The sequence below is a fragment of the Solanum verrucosum genome, unplaced genomic scaffold (genome assembly GCF_900185275.1).
Source record: "Solanum verrucosum unplaced genomic scaffold, falcon-dt-bn FXZP01000062.1, whole genome shotgun sequence".
Taxonomy (NCBI): Eukaryota; Viridiplantae; Streptophyta; class Magnoliopsida; order Solanales; family Solanaceae; genus Solanum; species Solanum verrucosum.
This window is the reverse complement of record NW_026020477.1, coordinates 8,794,963-8,815,574: the sequence shown is the minus strand read 5'-3', so window position 1 is coordinate 8,815,574 and position 20,612 is coordinate 8,794,963. Positions and strand designations below refer to the sequence as shown.

The following is a 20,612-nucleotide window of genomic DNA, read 5'->3' as shown; positions in this document are numbered from 1 at the left end:
AAAATTTACAAGATATGGCATTTGAGCTACAAAAAAATCTCTGGCTAACTATACAAACTACGGAAAAGGGTCAAAATTGCCCCTGAACTATGCGAAATAGACCACTTATACCCTCCATTACATTTTGGGATCAAAAATACCCCCGCAGTTATCCCAGGAGACCACAAATACCCTCATAACACCCCAATTTTTTAGTGACATGGCAAGCCACATGGGATTAATCCCTCCACCTAAGCATTGCCGACTAAGATTCACTACAAAAGAACTTGACTTTTAGTGGCGACAAAGTCGCCACAAAATCCCAAAATATTGCCACTAAAGGTTATGAGTGATTTTTAATGGCGACTAAGGCTCCAACAACCATTCGCTAGTAAAACCTATTTTTTCAACAAAAAAATATGATAATTAATTTTCGATTGCGACCTAATTTACTAAAATAAATAACTTGCAATATCCAGATTAAAAACATCCAATATTATTACAAATAATAATCAAAATTACTTCTCGATTCATATAATGCATCATTGTACATTTTATACATTTACTTATGACATAAAAATAAAACATATAGTGTCTTCAAACTCCTACTTAATCGATATCATATTTGATTTGTGATGCTGAGGAAGATCAACTAAAGCACTTAAGACTGATCTTGGTTCTGTTTGAAGGGGTCACTGGTCTGCATATCAACTAGAGAAAGAGTTTAATGTACCCTATTAATGTAGTCAATAACATGAGCTGGTTAGCAACAATCCTTGGAGGTGAAGTTGGCACTCTGCCAGCTACATACTTGGGATTACCTTTAGGAGCCAAATCTATGTCCATAGATATATGGAACAATGTGATCGAGAAGTGTGAAAAAAAACTAGTCAGGTGGAAAACACAATACTTGTCTATGGGTGGAAGATTGACACTAAACAATTCAGTACTTGATGCTCTTCCAACTTACATGATGTCCCTTTTTCCTATCCCGCCAGGGGTCACCAAGAGGCTGGACAGTATTAGAAGGAAATTTTTGTGGCAGGGCAATAAGGAAAAGAAAGGATTTCACTTGGTAAACTGGAAATCAGTGATAACTGGGAAGAAAAATGGTGGTCTGGGGATTAAGAACCTAAACTTGCAAAGTAAAGCTCTTCAAATGAAATGGTTATGGAAGTATGCAAATGGTAACCAACTGTTGTGGGAAAGGGTGATTGAGGCTAAATATATACCATAAGACAAATGGATGACCAAAGAGGTGACTACTCCTTATGGAGTCAGCCTTTGGAGGTCCATTAGGAATCTATGGGATGAAGTGAAGAACAACTCAAAGGTGAAAGTTTTTGATGGGAGAAAGACCATGTTTTGGAAGGATAATTGGCATGAGAAAGGCAACTTGGAAGAGTTATTTCCTGATGTTTACAACTTAGTTACATTTCAGCAAGAGTTTATAGCAGATTTATGGACACTACAGGGGTGGAACTTCAACTTCAGAAGACATCTAAATGACTGGGAGGTTCAGAGAGTAGCTGATTTTCTTAACACTTTGGAACCTTTCAATGGACTTCAAACAGGGAAGGATGTTCTATGGTGGACAGGAAACAATAGAGGAGTATACAAAGTTAGTAGAGCTTATAAGCTAATGGATCAGACAAACCAACAAATTAAAAATTGGCCATGGAAACAAATATGGAAAAGCAGAATACCCTACAAAGATATTTGTCTGGTTGTTGGCCAAGGAAGCAGCTCTTACTCAAGACAATGTCATGAAGAGAGGGATAACCTTATGCTCTAGATGCTTTCTCTGTGGGGAGACTTTAGAGAATGTCAATCATCTATTTCTACACTGCAAGTACACTCAACAATTATGGAGGATTTTTTTGAGTCACAAAGGCATCTCCTGGACTATGCCTGGGAAAGTTTCAGAGGCTTTAAAGAGCTGGGAGGAAGCAGGAGTACTGGCAAAAGACAGAGGCAGATGGAGACTTATCCCTGCTTCAATATGGTGGGCAATATGGAAAGAGAGGAACTCTAGGTGTTTTGAGAGCATAGAAAATAGTGTGCAGAAAGTGAAGCTCAACTGCATTTTACTATTATGTTTTTTTTTTTTTTTGATTTGCACCGGGTGTCCGAGTCTCTTTGAGCCCCGACTAATCCCGGGGGTGCACAGGCCCTCGGCAAGGAGTTTCCCGCAAGTGCACCACGGTTAATTCAGGTTTTACCCAGTCCGATGGCCCTCAGAAATTGTTTGCACCCACTGGGTTTCGAACTTGAGACCTTGAAAGGGAGCAAACCCCAAGGCTCAAGTCAATTGCCAGCAGGCCAACCCCTGAGGGTTACATTTTACTATTATGTTTTTGGTGTGTAATCAGTTATACTCAAATGATATTGTCTCTATAATTGATGTTTTAGACTTTAGCCATAGAGCAGTAAGAATTTGGGGCTTTTGTATATAAGGTTTCAGTACAACCCATGTACTGTTTTGTGATATAATACAACCTTACCAAGTTCAAAAAAAAAAAAAAAAAAACAAAATTAGAATTTAATGTTAAAAACTTTTAGTGACGATTTTCTGGGCTTTTGTGGCGACTGTTGTTGCCGCTAAAGGTCTAGTTCTTTTGTAGTGAATCCTAGTTGGCAACGCTTAGGTGGAAGGATTAGTCCCACGTGGCTTGCCACGTCAACAAAAATTTGGGGTGTTAACTCTTGAGGGTATTTGTGGTCTCTTAAGATAACAGCAGGGGCATTTTTTATCCCAAAATGTAACGAAGGGTACAAATGGTCTATTTCATATAGTTCGGGGGTAATTTTGACCCTTTTCCGTACAAACTATCTAAGCCAGAGCTAATGAGTGAGTAAAATCCTGAAGTTGTTCTGCATTAACAGCAGGATACAAGTTGGTCCAACTAAACAACTTTTCAGTGCACCTAGTCTTCAAAATGCCTAAAGCAGTTGACTCTCCATCAAAACATCTCTTGTTCCTCTCTAACCAAATACACCAAAAAATACAAGCAGGTATCATAATCCAGATCTTTTTGATGGCTTTGTCAACTTTCCATAGACTCCAACTCTCTTATGCATCCTTAACAGTGAGGGGTGTGGTCCAATTGATGCCAGAGAGAAAAAACAACATGCTCCATAATTCTGAGGCCACCTCACAAACTTGGAATTGAAATCCTACTTTTAGGAGGATTCGAGATTTTAAATCATGATTTGAAATTGAACTTGAAGTTCTGTTCAAATGTCAAAAACAAATGGTGATTTCAAATCAAAACATCAAATTTGAGCTCCAAATTGCATGGTCAAATGCCTAGTAAGACACCTAAAAACATAGGACCTAAAGTGCACGTGCTAAAATGACTAAAATATATCCTAAACTAATTTGTACCCCCATATAAATCTTTTCTTCCATTATGTCTTATATATCACTAGGTCTGCATGGACTCTAAAAGATTGTACGACTGTAAACACGACTTCCTTTTGAGTGATTTTAGGTTTACCTCATCCCTTTTAACACATTCACTCACCACGTTTCACACCTAACTGGTGCATCAAGAGGTCAATGTAGATAATGACCGAACAATCTAAAGCGATCTTCTGACATCTATCCTCGATTTATGTTACTTGTACCTTTTTCCAAATGTAATCATTTTTAAAAATTGTCTAATCGTGTATGACTTTACATCTATCTTAGTGTCCGCATCTCTCGACAGTTAGCTTATGGATACATTGAATTTTAGCGGCAATAGATTCTCTTATATAACATTGCTAGTCATATAACTGTTCAATATATTCATTATGGTAGATGGCCTTATATCACGTAACACCTAGATAGCACTTCTTCATTTTAGCCATCTATTTTAGTTCTAGTTGTAACATTTTCATCTATCAAGTCATTCTCATTAAGAATCGAGGAACTACTATCCTTAAACTAGTCATTCAATTGTATACCGTCTAAACCTAGCATTAGGTTGGATGCCTTCCGTAAAGATATGGCACTTGAGTCTACCTCAACCTCAAAAGCTAGCTCATGAGGGGAGGTTTGTCCAAGTTCAAATAAGGAGACCAAATTCCCATCCCTCTATCGATGTGGGACTTCTTAACACTCCCCCGCACGCCCAGACCTCAATTGGAGCGTGCACACTTCTAAATGGGGCCCAACATCGGTGAACAACAAATTGGGATGGGTCTGGCACTGCTACCATGTAAAGATATGACACCTAGGCCTAAGTCAACCTCAAAAACTAGCTCATGAGGAGAGGTTTGTCCAAGTCCATATAAGGAGACCGAATTCTCATCCCTGTATCGATGTGGGACTTCTTAACACCTTCGATTATATGATCATTCGTCTTCCTAACATTTTTTCTAGCATGATACTTGGTTCATGATAAGGCAATGTCATTTATTTAAAATTTGATATTGCCATAAGATTGAATTTGACCTGTTACTAAATGGATCAGGTGGATCAACTATTGTATCGGTACAGTCAAATCCCACTGGTTTTTTCTCTTCTCAAAGGGGTTTGAGGCAGGGAGATCCACTCTCACCTTTCTTGTTTTTTTGGAGATAAAGGTAACTGTGTATTCACAAAAGGCTCATCATCAAATAGATGATGAGCATAGGTCACTTACAATCTCATCAGAGCATATCAAACTACCCTATGGGAGATTACAAATTACCTATAAAGCCAGCAAAAAGTTCTATATCCCCCATCATATCTTGTTTACACCAAAAGTACAAAAGACTAAGACAATTCATTCTAATTTTCTGGATGTTGTTTCTCTTATCCACAAAGCATCTTCCATTTCTTTCTTTCCATAGGGACCACCAGATGCAGGTTGGGATTAACTCCCACCAATCTTCATTGGACTCCCTTCTTCCTATCTCTTTCCAGCTGTAAAGCAAATCCTTAGTGGACTTCGGAGTTACTCAGCATACACCAAGAAGACCAAGAAACATGTTCCACAAGCTTGTAGCTACTTTGCAATGAAGGAATAAGTGACTATTAACTTCTGCATCTTGATCACACATAAAGCATCTTGAGCATAATTATCTGCCTTTCTTTTGAAGCACTTCATGTGTTAAGCAGGCCCTTTTGCACACTCACCTTTCTTGTTCATTCTAGCTATGGAGGGGATGAGTAGTCTGATCAACACAGCAAAGGCCACGGGCTGGATCAGAGGCTTCCAAGCACAAAACATGGCAGGAAACAACTTAAAAATCACTCACCTACAGTATGCAGATGACACCTTAGTTTTTTGTGATGCGGTGCGGGAACAATTTCTGATTTTGAGGACCATATTCATAATTTTTGAAGTTGTTTCAGGCCTTCATGTAAATTGGGGAAAAAGCCATATCTACCCCATTAATGAAGTGGTACAAATTGAAGATCTGGCCATTACACTGGGGGACAAGTAGGGGAGCTACCCACCATCTACTTGGGGATGCCCTAAAGTGCAAAAAATAAGTCAATGAGCATTTGGAGTGGTGTGATAGAGAAGTGTGAGGTAAGCATTAGCAAATTGGAAAAGCCAATACTTATCTTTGGGCGGGGGGGGGGGGGGGGGGACTAACTATGATCAAAGTGTGTTGGATGCCTTACCAACATACATGATATTTGTTTTCCCAGCACCAGCTGGTGTGAGAAGAACCTCTTTGGAGAATGCAAAGAAAAAATTAGATGGACTTGGATGGGAGGAACCATTATACAGTACAACTGTTAGTATATTTTGTGAAAGTGACAACCACAAAAAAGCATGATGATGCTACAGGTTCACAAGTTAGAGAAATGGATTAAGGTCATCCGAAAAAAATAGGAATTCTTTAATTCTTCTGATTAGCTAGACTATATGTTAGGCTTTGACGATGAGAAGCCTTCTTTATTATTTTTCGACTAGTATTTATCATACTTAGTGAACTTTTTGATATTATATTATACCTATGAAATATTTTGTTCATGATATATTTTCTTATAAAAAGATGTTTATGCTGAATTCTTAAAAGAAATCACACAACCATAATTTTTATATCGATATATAATTTTTATTTGCATATCATATAATTTTTTTAAATCAAATATAAATATTTAAAATATTATTTTTTATTAAAAAGTAATACGTTTTTTGTTGAAATGAAATTTTTGTAATAATTTATAATGTTTAATTTCATATGCACATTCTGATATTGAAAACAAACAACCTTAATCATTCGGTGTTCAAATCTAGTGACCACATCTTAATATTCAAATGTGCATTTAGATCTAGACATCTAGATCTTAATGCACATTTTAATATTCAGATGTTTATGTTTATTCAGATACAGACGTCTTAATCTTAATGGAAACAAATGAGCCTTAGATAGCTCAGAAGTAATCAGCACAACTATAGACTGGTAGTAACTTGGTAGTATTAGGATCCTATGTAATTACAACACTTTTGAAGGGGAACTACACTTATGAGGTAGTATACCTATGGGTAAATATAGATTAACAGTTACTTTTCTCAAAAAAAAAATATTAATTGGAGTTTGGTTAGAATTTTTTTGTTCAATATAAAAATATATTTTCTTTTGACATCTGCAAAATGATGTACATTGAGATGTATCCAAAGGAAGGAATAATCGAGATGCGGAAAGTTGTCTTGAACATCACCCTTAGAGAAAAAATGACCTGTTCACAATGCTAGCATAAACCAACTCATTCTTTTGTGAAGTGGTCTACGCTGACAACATCCGGAAAGGAAGGTGGGCTGTGAAAACTGAGACTGCATTGCAGGATGTATTTATTTAACATGGCCATGGAGGTGGGAGTAAGATAACTTTTGGAAAAGAATTACTGAAGCAAAGGTATGCTATGGGTGACCCTATTGTTAAGGCAATAACATCATCACCTGAAAAGGTATTAAGGCAAAAAACTGTAAGTTAGGAATGATTGTTTTCTGGTAAAACCGAATTTGGAGATGGGGAAAAAATGTCCTATATCTGGCCGGAAAAATATCCCACTTGTGCTTGTTCAGAAATTGCAAGTACCTTCCAAGTACAAATTGTCTGTTAGATGTTTTCCCTGTTCTTCATTGTCTTGCTGCATGCCTGATGCTGCCATCTCTGAGTAAGAATAGACAACAAAATGGGACCTTAAATTCAAGATGAACTTAGATGACTTGGAGCTAAATAGATTAGATCAGCTATGAAAACTGAGACTGCATTGCAGGATGTATTTATTTAACATGGCCATGGAGGTGGGAGTAAGATAACTTTTGGAAAAGAATTACTGAAGCAAAGGTATGCTATGGGTGACCCCATTGTTAAGGCAATAACATCATCACCTGAAAAGGTGTTAAGGCAAAAAACTGTAAGTTAGGAATGATTGTTTTCTGGTAAAACTGAATTTGGAGATGGGGAAAAAATGTCCTATATCTGGCCGGAAAAATATCCCACTTGTGCTTTTTCAGAAATTGCAAGTACCTTCCAAGTACAAATTGTCTGTTAGATGTTTTCCCTGTTCTTCATTGTCTTGCTGCATGCACTGATGCTGCCATCTCTGAGTAAGAATAGACAACAAAATGGGACCTTAAATTCAAGATGAACTTAGATGACTTGGAGCTAAATAGATTAGATCAGCTAGTCGGCAACTTAAGGGATGTAAGAGCTCTTCTCACAATCAGACACTTACAAGAAGACAGAAAGAGTTGGCTGCATTGTATTAAGTCTTTATCATAGATATCGAAACTAGCAGGACTTATTACAAAAGCAGCCAACTTTTCTGCCTTGTCATGCATGAAGTGTGTCTTACACAGGAAAGCCACAGCAAAGAAGCCCACCACCAGTAGATTCTACATGTTTGAAAAGTCATTAAAGGCCTCAATTGTTTTTGCATTGCCTTGAACCTTGACTTATATGGTGCCTGCTTTAACCTTTCTGGAGTGGAAGGGGCATGACAAACAGCTTGAGGAGGCTATTACTATCTGGATGATAGATTAAGAAGAAGAAGCTCACGTACCATGTAACTTTGTTTCGTTGAGCATATTATGAACAATTTGGTAGGAAAGGAAGAATGGATATGAAGGAAAAATCAGAAGATATTCACGATTTAATTATTTTCAATCTTCAGCTTTTTGGTGCAACCTGAAATATCTAAATAATTTTAACACTTTGATTGACTTTGACACTATGCATAATTGAAAAAGAATTCATGTGCTCAGAGCCAAGGTTTTGAACTAGCACTTGGTCTCGTTTTTGGGTTAATTAGTCAAGGCTTATGCCGATAACAAAGGATGTTAAAACCGGTTCCAATAGGACCAAGGTTCTCTAAGATTTCAATTTGCATGCACTAGTATAGTAATCGATTTCTCTTTAGGAAAAAGATGAACATGCCAAGAATCTTTAGTGAAAAGCTACTATTCACTAATATATGTATAAAAAGGAAGAGAATGCATATTTTTCTCCCTTGTAAGTTCGGGCCGTGTCTCAATCTCAATGTGGTTGATCATCGAAAAGATGAACTAAACATCATTGGCTTGTTCAGCCTTTACTAAGAAGGCTCATCAAACAACACTTTTTTAGCTTTTTCAACATCCCCACCCAAAAACAAAAAAAGCAGCCTCAAACTAGGCATTCTGTGACATCTACTGCTCAGAGACGGCCTCTCACCTCTCTCTTGTTGTGGTAAGACTCTTGCTATGTGTCTAACCCACTTGCTCAAACCCCTTGGTCCGACCCTGCTTATAAAATAATTATTAATTGGTCATCACCTCTGATCCTTGTTGAATTTTATGGCACTAAACTACACTGCCACCTATTGCTGCTACCTATTCCATCTTCTTGACATTCTTTTAAAACAGAGGACAGATGTGAGGTAAACCAAGAAGTAGCTAATACAATGTTTGTAACTAAAATATAACGTAAGAAAAGAAGAAGAGTATTCAAGAACTCACTTCCAATACTGTAATCAGCTGCTCTTGCTGCCTGCAGTCCTTCTCTCCCACTTATACCAACACCAATATCAGCTTGTTGGATCATCCTCACGTCATTTCCGCCATCCCCTATTGCCAGTGTCCGATATTCACACGATTTTAGGAGTTCTACCAGCTGAAAGTATTAAAATGTGGTTGAGATCTATACACCCATAATCGTACTTTTACGAACTATAGGCATCAACAAGATGAGCATTCTACTATGCAAAGATCATATCCCAAAGTTACCACAGCACAAAACATCTTAATATAAAAAATGACTTCCCTCGTTTCAAACTAATGTATGTTAGCTCAGGAGATTTCAAGCTTCTTTTTCAACGTTTGAACTGCAAACTTAGGAAAATTGACCCGACTATACAAGAACAACTAATCTGTCCAGAAAGCCATCGTGAAATACAAAAATACACCAACTCCTACTATTTTCGTAGTAGTTACTAACAAGTTTTCTTTCCAAACAAACCATTCTGCTTCCAACACTTTGATCTCACTCCAAAAAGTTGTCCATTTTATCTCATTAGAGGACACATGTTATGGGATAAAAATTCTGCTACAACATCATTCTTTTCTCTAGTACAATGTTATTAATAATAACAAGGCCAACATGGTCATATACAAGTGGAATACCAAAAAGGAGAGACCTACAAAATATGGTACTCTCCAAAAGACACCCAATCCTCTATACAAACAGGAACTACACGGATGCACCTTGAAGAAAATAAGGGATTGAAGACTACTCAAATAAGCAAAGCTCATCTCCAACCCCTTCAAAAGCTCTCTATACCCCTCTTTCCAAACGACCCACATTAAGGCAAGAGGAGTGACATTCCAAGCCTTGTGATTTCTTCTCCTAGCTCCATTCCTCCATCTCAACATCAACTCTCTCACGGATCCTGGCATTACCCAAGAAACGTAAACCATCTAAAGATATCCTCCCATAGGTTAATCTGTAATGTAGTAGAATATGGTCCACATCCTCATCCGTCTCCTTACAAAGGAAACTCCCGACAATCACCTTTCGTTTCCTAAGATGCTCCACCATCAAATCACCCTTTAGTAGCTAGTCATGCGAAGAAGCATACTTTCCTATGCACCTTAGGAATCCAGATCAAGTCATGAGGAAAGCTGAACTCTGTCCTAACCAAGAGCTTCTCATAGAAAGAGTTAACTGAGAGCGAACTGTTATTCCCGAACTCCCATCTCAAGGCATCAGATCTGTCAATTAGATTGCCTTGTGTTTGGACACCTAGCAACTTTGAAACTCGGTCACCTCCCAATCCAGGAAATTCCTCCTAAACCTCAGATCCAAAAAGTCTCATTCCTTTGTGTTCCCCCAACTTGAACACCAGTCAACTCCCTCTGACAAGAGACTATAGAAGACCAGAAATTCATCCTTAAGCACCAATCCTCCACACCACTTTTGCCCCCAAAATTTAAATCTACTCACATCCCCAACCGTAAATGTAATGTTATCAAAGAAAGTATCTCACCCATTCAATATATTCCTCCACACACCACACCCCAATTGTGATCATATTTGTTCTTCATCTCCCTTCCATTACACCATATTTATCTGCAACCACCCCTTTCCTTAAAGATTCTCCCTCCATCCCAAATCTCCACAACCATTTACTCAGAAGTGCTTTGTTAGAAATCTTCAAGTCCTTGATCCCCCCCACCCCACCCCACACACAAACTGTTTAGGAGATGTCACGGTCTCCTGAAACTAAGCGAAATTTCTTTGTCCTATTCGCCACATCCCAAAGGAAATTTCTGTGCAACCTTTCCCGTTTACCTATCACAGTGCCATATACCTTGAACAAGGACATATAATAAGCAGGGATACTCAATATCATGCTTTTAATGAGCATCTCCTTGCCTCCTTTGAATAAGTATCTTTTATGCTAACCTGCTATCCTCTTCTCTACCCTCTGAATACCGGATTCAAGACACCAAAATCCCTGTTGGAAGCGCCAGAGGTAAACCAAGGTAGGTAGTAGAGAGAACCCCTACCCCGATTGTAGAATTTGGGCAAGCATGACAATGTTATCCACTTAATAAAGGGCATAATCTCACATATTCTAATATTAATTTTAATCCCCGGAACAAGTCAAGACTTGCCAAGGAAGTCCAGTTGGATCTCATCTGCATCACAGAACACCAAAGTATCATCCGCAAACAAGAGGTGAGAAACCACCGTGGTACCCACACCACCGACCACAGCTTTGACCCCCTTGATATATCCTGCTAAAACAATTTTGTCCATCATTCTGCTCAAAGCTTCCATTACCAATATAAAGAGCATTGGGGATAAAGGATCACCCTGCCTCAAACCCCTAGAGTTATTGAAGAACCCACAGGCATTGCCATTCATCAAAACCGAGAATCTCACCAAAGAAATGCAAAAGCTATCTCACTTCCTTCATCTCTCCCCAAAGCCCATCTTCAAAAAAATAAAATCCAAGATCTTCCAATTTACTGGTCATAAGTCTTCTCAAGATCCAACTTGCACAGGATACCTAGCTCACCCTATTTCTTCCTTGAGTCAACAACTTCATTAGCCACTAAAGTTGCATACAAAATTTGTCTTCCTTTGACAAAGGCATTTTGTGAAGAAAATAGGCATTTGAGGTGCCTATTGAACAGATTAAAGTAGTAAAAACATTTTGGTCAGAAAAGTTGCACTTTCAACTTGCACATGAGGAGATAAGGAGAATTTTAATTATGAAAAGGAAATTAAAAAAACTGAAGTGAATATGAAAACTACCAAAATATAGTGACATGACAAATTAAATGTCGATAAGTAAAACTTTCTAATGAATAACTTTCACTGCTTGAACTTTATTTGCAAGAAGCTTAAGTTCCACATAAGAGTTGTGATGGGACATGATGAACTTCTTGTTATCAATATAGGTAACACAATGGTTTTGTTCTCTCCTTAAATAATGCATTAAATATGAAAAATTATTTTGGTAGCACACATTAATACCTGTGCCTTTTGGGATGGAGTAACACGACAACATATAGCTGTTCTTGACAATATAGCAAGTTCTGTGAATGCCTTCCGATAATGCTTAAGTACAATCTCAAGAGCCCAACCATCCACAACAAAAGCAACATCCTGCCAGATATAAATACTAAGAGTCATGTATCATGAAAGAGGAACATCTAAAAGAAAAAGTACCACCCATTCCATCATTAGTGTTATTTCAGAGATCTTAGAGGGAAGGTAAGTTTTCTTGTTCTTCTGTTTCCTCCCTCTCTGAAAGTACATTTTTGAGATTTACAAGATAGTGCCTTAGAGTACGCTTACAGAAAGGATGCTATGAGCGGACGGAAAAAATAAAAAACTAAAACAGGTGACAGGTTCAAGCTGTGGAAATAAGACTTCATATAATAGAACTAATGTGGTCAGGCCCATCTCCAGGCCCCAGGTATAGTGAGTGCTTAGTGCACCGGGCTTCCATTTTTAGTGTTTCGCCTGACCATCATGGATAAGATGTGCCTTTACTGAAATAAGTCATCCAAATATTTCCAAAGACACAATAGCATGCACCTTTGTTCAGCTATGTCTTGGGATCAGGTCCCTCTTGCCACGTTAATTCTTAATTCCTTTTTGGTTATCAAAAAAAAAAAATCAAAGCGACGAAGCACTTCTATGATTTTAGAGTCTCCTTATTAAGCAATAAGGTCCGTCACAAAAACAGAAGGCAGGAAACACTTCCATCTCCCCGTAACTGTAGCCATTACACTTCAAATTGAGAGTTGATGTATAATCCTTGTGAACTTATCTGTGTATGATCGTGTTATTTTAAACCCACTCAAGACATAGCCTTATTAAGGCAGACACAATTAATTCTAAGGATATCACCAACAAATTATGATCCTTTTCAAGTAATCTAAATTCAGAGCTCAGCCTGACAATTTTACAACATTAAGCTTTACTTACAAATTATGTTGTCCCAAAAGCAGATATCAAAGATGCATATATTACTTCATCCACTACTAAAAAGATACACACAGAAACCCCAAAGCAAGTTTATATCCTATGTCAACATCAAGCACCATAATGCAAGCACAATGGTCAAGAAAACAAGTTCATATTTTCCAGATATTAAAAAATAACAACTGAAATGCAAATATGGATGGAATTTGGAATATGCAATTATTTCGGCATCTCTGTTTATCTTTTAGAGAAGGAGATTATAAAACTGGCAGCCAAGCAAACACTTATTGCCGTAGCTAAGCAGTTGATCGGTTCTGATAGAAATGAAAGGATTTGTATTACCAGTTAACAAATAGAACACTCGCCAACATAGACATGCATTTAATTCAACATACCTTAGGTTCTGCATTTGTTATTCTCATTGTAAGAAGCACTCTCTCCAGACTTTGACCTACTTCATCTTCAGTTCTCCCATTAATCAGCAGAAGCTGACCTTTAGGTTCTGCAAACATGTCAATCAGAAAATAAAGACATCTCCTGACAATTTTTTAAGAAGAAAACATCTTTTGTCGACAATGTACAAGAAAGCACAAATTAGAAAGAAAAAAACCAACAGGGCATACCAGGAGAAACAAAATTACATGACCGTGCAATTTGTATTGCTGTATTCTGTTTGTCGCCAGTCAGCATCCAAAAGTTTATTCCTGCCTTCCTGAGTGTCTCAATTGTTTCAGGTACAGCATCCTGGATAAATATGTGTGTGTGTATATACAAGTGAAAAGTAAGATTATGAAATCCATTGACCAAGAGACAATAATTTAGAATTCTAAAAGGAGCATCTTCACGAAGATGCAAGAATTGTGTCAGGACAGCAAGCAAGCCTTACCAAGAATTTTAAATTTTTTTAGAGAAGACGGTCTCACCTGTAGACGATCTTCAATTGCCGCAACTCCAATAATCTCAAAGCCATGCTCTATTCTTTGGCAGACTTCAGCTACCCTCCACTGCAGCATACAAGTATAAGATCAATCAGTCAAGTGAAAACTTCAGTAACACCCAACAGAGAGCCAGAGCACAAGGTATACATAACACAGGTGATCTAAGCTTTGCTGAAAGAAAAAAGTCAATAGTAGCAGGCATAAACCATAGAAAATATTTCTGACCTCTCTATCGACCAATGAACTATTAGCCTCTTTAAACAATAATGACCATTCATGATATTCTTCTTCTTCTAAATCACGCCATGCCAAACATAATGTTCGCAGACCAAGCTGAGCATATTGTTCCACAGCTTCAGCAAAGATCCGTGTTTGCTGTCCTGGTATATTTGCTCCTCATCAATATATAAGAAGCATTCACAGTTGAGCGGCAGGACAACATAGTAGTTATACAACTTGCATATTTTTGAGTAAGAGTAAATATAAAACTAGCAATTACATAACAAAATTAGATTGATTTAGAATAGATACTCAGAATAATGCAGCAAGACATTACCAAAGAGTTTACAAAAACAATGCACCTTCTTCCTCAGTCTTGAGACTGAAAATATGCAATAGCAACCATAGTTTTTAACTCTCCTAACCAACCAGATGGAGCAGTAGCAATAAAAAGCATTCCAGTCTGTTGAAGAATGTCACAAGTCTCATATTGGTGGTTAACGAGATGGGTGAACTCCTCAAAAGGCTTGGGCAATCCTCCTCTCTTTGAGCTCCTTGCGGTCGTCAATTAGGTTATGAATATAGGTCCTAACCCAATCTATTTCTACACTAAGTTCATCAACTATACAAACATTAGACTCCTTTTTCTGTGCCTTGTTGTAAATCTCACGTACTTCAGCATCCCTTTCGGCTTTGACGGTTGCAGCTGTGGAAGAGAGAAGAAGGAGCACCTGCTGGACGGCGGAAAGGTGCTGCTTAAGAGCAACGTGCGCGGCCGCTAGAGGGTGGTTGTCCAGGAGCAGTGTTTCAATCTCGCGATCCTGAGCCGCTTCCCGGTCGTCGATTATGACTGACGGATGAATATGGGCTTGGGATTGGAACAGGCATGGGCATTCGGGTGGTGGAAAACGACGGCGAGAATTGTCTGGTAGTGGTGTTGTATATGGGGAGTGACGGCATTTTCATCTCTTCATGACCACTGCTCAGATACTACACTTGGTCTTAGCCAAAAGGCCGAGAAAGGTATGTTGAAGTGCGTGAGGTTTACGACAAGGCACAGAAAAAGGAGTCTGATGTTCGTATAGTCAATGAACTTAGTGTAAAGATGGCTCGGGATGTGAGTTAGGCCTAAGACCTAATTTAACATGGTATCAAGACTCGTCTCACCCAATGTTGGGCCCCAGAAATTAAAAATTCTCCACGCATTAGATGCTAAGCACCAGGCGTGAGGTGGGGGTTGAAGAATGTCAAAACTCCCACATTTGTGGTTAATAGATGGGTGGACTCCTTAAAAGGCTTGGGCAATCCTCATCTCTTTGAGCTAGCTTTTGGGGTGTGATTAGGCCTAAGACCTAATTTAACACAGACAATTGTCCCTGCAGCAATTTGTGGACAATTTGGAAGGAGAGGAATTCTAGGTGTTTTGAAGATATTAGTTAGTTACTTACAAAGGATTACGATGAATTGTATTTTAATGTTCTGTTATTGGTGCAAATCAGAGTATATAGATATTCCAATGCTTTAGACATCCTAGGGTCCTTATGAGATGATATAGGGCTAAGGTGGTTAGTTGTAGTTTATTTTTTGGGTTTGGATCCACTGAGGTAAGCACTCCATTTTGGCTTCCAACATTTTGTGCTGATGATTTATATAGACTGTTAGTTACCTTGTCAAAAATAAAAAAAATGTCACCATTTTGTCACATCTTAGATGTTCAAGCAATTGTCAAGCATAAACAGAACTTAGTTAAGAAAGGGTCTAAAATGAAAGAACAAACTTGTGTTGAATACTCCTACGAAAAGTATTGTGCAGAGTGTCAGGCTATCTATTGTTATGCACAAACTAAAAACTGCGCGCACTACTTCTCCCCTGTGCCAATTTAAAATATTAAAATAAAATTAAGTAAATTCCAAAAGTAAAAAGGTGACACTGACAGCTATCCTTCTGGTGATGCCCTCATTTCCGCATTGATGCAATTTGTGGGAAGGTGGAATATTTTTTTACAACTATTCACCTAACTCTTCTAGCTTGCTTTGCACCTATCCTGCAACACTCCAGTATCTCCTCTCAATCACTTGTCAAAGACTCTCTGTCATTTACTATCCTTCTCAAGCGCCCACTCTCCTCTTTAAAGCTATTTACTTATGCACACACTAATTGTCTCCGTTTTTCTTGTCAGCCAAAAAAAAGAAAATTAATAAGTGGAAGAACTTTTGAAAGCAAAAGCTGACAATTTAGAAAGCAAAAAGATGTATTTAACAGTAAAAGATAGAGAAGAATACTAGGATACACTGGGAAAGCACATATGTTGAAACTGAAAGGAGTAGACCCCACCATATGTTTACCCATCTGCTACCATTTCTCAAAAAGATGAATAAACCTGGTTAAAAAGCCACATACTTCAAATCTAAAAAGAGTCGTTCTCCACTTGATCCGGCAAAACTTGAGGAAAGTGGAGAACATCAAGAATGATCTGAGAAAATGTGTGGGTGATCTCTTGAACTATTAAGGAAACGTCTCATTCAACTGAAGGAAGGAACAAGAATGTGCAAGTTTGCAACTGGACAATGTCCTAGCTTACACCAATTGAATTGCGTATTGCTAAGAGGAACATCATGTACGTCAAAATCTTGAGTAACGCTATCAAAAACTCTCAAACTGCGGTCGACCTTTTATCCTGAAATTTTCTCATCAGTACTCCTAATGACCCTAAAATTCCTACAAAAAAGACCCACTTGCTAGAACAGTATGAAAACAAAACTTCGGTGCATCCAAGAAGCTAGCATGATCACCTGGACTTTTGACCTATATAAATGGAACTAAGTGAACAAGAACTTCCACTGTCTACATCAAATCTGAAAGATGCTGAAAGTTCCACAACTCACTGTAAAATGGTAGCAAAGTGTGCATCTTAAACAATTGGAATACCATCAAATGTTCCATTACAAGGAAATACAACAGCATGCTTAAATAGAAAATCTCAAAAACCTTCTAAATCGATAAGTCTACAATATCAAACTCAGTTTCCGGAAGAAAAGGGATTTCTTCAATATGAAGGTTAATACATCCTCCTGATAGTGTCTTAGACAGTCAATCAGCACTTAATTTTCCAGGTTATATCACCACATACCTTATTTCAGTACCTATCAGAGAGATCTACCGAGCATGTTTGGTCGAGCTGCCAAAAATGCTTATCTGAAGAAGCAGTTTTGTCAAAATGGCTTTTCAAAAAAAGTACTTTTGGAGGGAGCAATTTGTGTTCGGCCAATTCAATTGAGAAGTGCTTTTCATTATTTGATATGCAGATTGTGTTCAGCCAGTCATTTCAAAGTGCTTTTGAGTGTTAAATTATGATAGAAGTCAAATATCACGGTACATTTTACAATTAGGATTAGTTAAAACAGAAACAAATATTTTAAACATTCGTTATGAGAGACTTTTTTTATTAAAGTAAAAAATTTCATTTAACAAAGAGCAAAAAGGTGGCCCATATATCAGAAGGATATCAAAAATATAAACCCCAACAACAAGACATAGTTCCCTATAAATGCCACCCAATCATCTGTACATAAAGGAACATCGTAGGTGCCACCAAAAAAACAATAAGTGAAAAGAGGCTATTTCTCAAATGTACAAGATCTCTCTCAAAACACTCCTAGAATCACATTGAAGAAAGATGTGTCAAAAGACCTGCCATCTCTCTAAACTCTAAAGTCATGCAGACTAAGCAAGCAAACGATAGACTACAATGGAAGCAAACGATCCATATAGGTGATACAATAAGTTGGGATTAAGACTTAGATTGATAAACTAACACAAGATCTGATGTTTGGCAAGATTCTTTTTAATATAGATACTTAGAGACTCTATGCCAGAGAGTGTCAAGGAACCCCAAGCTATTAAATATTGACATAGAACTGGTCCGAATAGAGAAAAGTGGTTGTAATTCATATAGCCGACTCCAGCTAGTTCAAGGTTAAGGCATAGTAATTCTTGTTCTACTACAGTGCCGTATGAGAAGAAATTGCAGATAAGTTGTTCAAGTAATACTTAACAGGTATTGAAAATCAATTTCACAGAGATCCAGTCTTCTCTTATGCTAAATTATGGAATATGGTATTACTGGGTAAGGAATCATCACCAGCATGTGCATGAGGCAGAATAGCCTCATCAGCTCCTTTTGACAAAAGTATGATATTTCCATTTTGACAGTCCCTGACCACCACAGACATCATTTTTCTCTCAGAAGTGAACTCTAGGGTATCCAATACTTCATACTGGACCAGTGAAGCATTAAAATTGATATCTGCGCTTAAGAAAAGGTTCCAAGAGAAAACAATATTACAATTGTATCTAGTATGTAAATAGTATTACTGTCTTTCCTCAGTCACAAACTCATACCAAGAATATTCCCTTTCTTTTCAAGGAAGACCATATTTAACCGAGCAGCAGCACGCACAAGCGCTTCCTCATCTTGAGATTGTGCCTTGTATGAAACCGCTCCAGCTTTGCTATAGGCAGTAAAAGGAAAAGGTATTAAAGTAAATAAAAATAATAATAATAACTTTAAGGCACCAGAAAAACAGAATACTACTACAGAAAGAGAACGGACACCAATAACGGCCATCCTAGATTTTTAAAATTTGATGACTTCATCAAGAAATTCAGAGACAAACCATATACCTTTGTACAGGAACTACAGTGTTACATATTGCCATGACTATAAGAAACCGAATAGCATCTGGAGAACCAGAGGCAACAGCTTGAAGCAGTTCAGGATCTGCATGGAAGATAAAGTTTGCTTATGCTTCTTTTTTACAAGAGGGAAATATATAAGTGATAAGGAAAAGGGTATGGAGAACACATTAGTTCTCAAGCCAAAGAAAAAGGAAAATCAGATAAGGGAAGGTCAGATTAAGTTGAAGATGATGCTATAGAAGAGATGCCACTTTATGCAAAAGATGTTGTAGTCCTTCCCAGGATCAAAAATTTGAAGTTGTGTTGATCAACAGATTTACATGACTTGAGAGAGAGCAGTAAAAACTTCCAGATGGAATTACAAACGTTATACAGATATATAAAATGCAAGTGTATGCTAGTACCATTCAAATATAGGTTGAGAATGCTTTTAGATACGAAAGAAACTTAATCATATGAGGAGAAGATGTAGATAATCAAATGGCAGAGAATATGATAGGTTAGATTGAGACTGCCTGACAAAACCTTTTAACTTATAAATCATAGGCTCCACAAATTAGTAACAAAGATTATTTGAGTCATCATTCAAAAACAACGAAGCAACTATTAAATCCCAAGTTTTAGAATTCAACAAATGTGCTGTGTGTTTGTTTTAGCAACACATGCAATGATAATCTGCAAAGTACCCGCTTGAGGAGTCTCCCTCATTTCAAGCATGTGTAGAAGGGAAGGAAAAAGCTTGAAAAACCTTTTCCTGAACTTTTGTGCATCAGGAAAGCAGCATAGTTGTGAGAAAAGCAGTCAAGCAGCCACTTCCCATACTTTTTTCAAAAGAAACAAAGTAGAGAACTCATGGGTCACTCTGAAGCTTAACTAAAAGTCCAATACTAACAGAAATATATTTTTTTTGTATTAAAATGGAGCTTTCAGAAACATTGGTAACTACTTTTACTTTAAAATCTTTATTAACTGTATCCGAGTTTAAAGAAAAAGGAATGATGAAAGCAGAAGAAGATAAATATAGCCTATCTTCAGGCATCTCCATAAGATAACCAAGGAAAAAGTTTAATAGAGGTGGATGAGCAATAATATAAAAGTAGATCTGTAGTTCTTATGATTGCCCTAAGCTAAGGACCTTGTATCTCAATCAGTATTAGTATCTGCTCATAATGCATTTGAACAATAGTCCAAAATCAAGTCTTCTTCCCATTTATAGGCACCTTCAAACACCACAGTAAGATCTCAAAAACAAAATCAGAAAGCTGAAAGCATTTATTGGTATATGAAGCTCAGTAAAGGGAGTAATTGAGTTCGCATCAGGTTGTACTCAAAGTTATCAAGACCCTGTATCTGTACCTATATCTTTGTTGGCACATAAATTATTAAAGCCGAAGGAAGTTGAATTGCACAAGTCAAAAATAGAGAACACAATAAAAGTATAACTAAGGCCTTACCCTTTAAACAATCTCCATTCTCATTGCCATAAAAGGTTCCACTAATACAACATCTTTTAAAGATCATCTTGTTTTCAGTAAGTGTCCCAGTTTTATCAGTCAATATATATTCCACTTGCCCCAAATCCTCACTAATTGCTGTGCTGCCATGAAAAGAAAAAGAAGATACACAAACAAATGAATACTGAATATGTTAGCAAACAAACTTAAAACTAAGAACATGTTTCTTACTTTGTTGCATGGGATGGAGTACCAGTTTCTGGATCAACCATCTCATTGTCCCAATCAATAAATTTGGCATATAAGCTTTTTACAAGATCCAACGATACCTATCAAAAAAGAACGAACACATGTTAAAGCCATAGATTTTCTAATCCAAAGAAAAAGTTGAACTTCTTAGTGCAAAGTTAAA

General features: G+C 37.5%; 1 protein-coding gene across 1 annotated transcript in view; it reads right to left on the bottom strand.

Moving 5' to 3' along the window:
* LOC125809301 (phospholipid-transporting ATPase 2) overlaps positions 1-20,612 on the bottom strand; it is a 46,413-nt gene that overhangs the window by 8,450 nt on the left and 17,351 nt on the right. The window contains exons 9-19 of the mRNA XM_049488961.1: positions 20,432-20,529; positions 20,201-20,343; positions 18,732-18,828; positions 18,450-18,559; positions 18,190-18,354; positions 14,055-14,209; positions 13,815-13,895; positions 13,515-13,635; positions 13,287-13,393; positions 11,935-12,066; positions 8,910-9,063 (exon numbers count right to left, since the gene is read on the bottom strand). Coding sequence (XP_049344918.1) covers positions 8,910-9,063; positions 11,935-12,066; positions 13,287-13,393; positions 13,515-13,635; positions 13,815-13,895; positions 14,055-14,209; positions 18,190-18,354; positions 18,450-18,559; positions 18,732-18,828; positions 20,201-20,343; positions 20,432-20,529 — 1,363 coding nt within the window. The remainder of the gene's footprint in view (positions 1-8,909; positions 9,064-11,934; positions 12,067-13,286; positions 13,394-13,514; positions 13,636-13,814; positions 13,896-14,054; positions 14,210-18,189; positions 18,355-18,449; positions 18,560-18,731; positions 18,829-20,200; positions 20,344-20,431; positions 20,530-20,612) is intronic.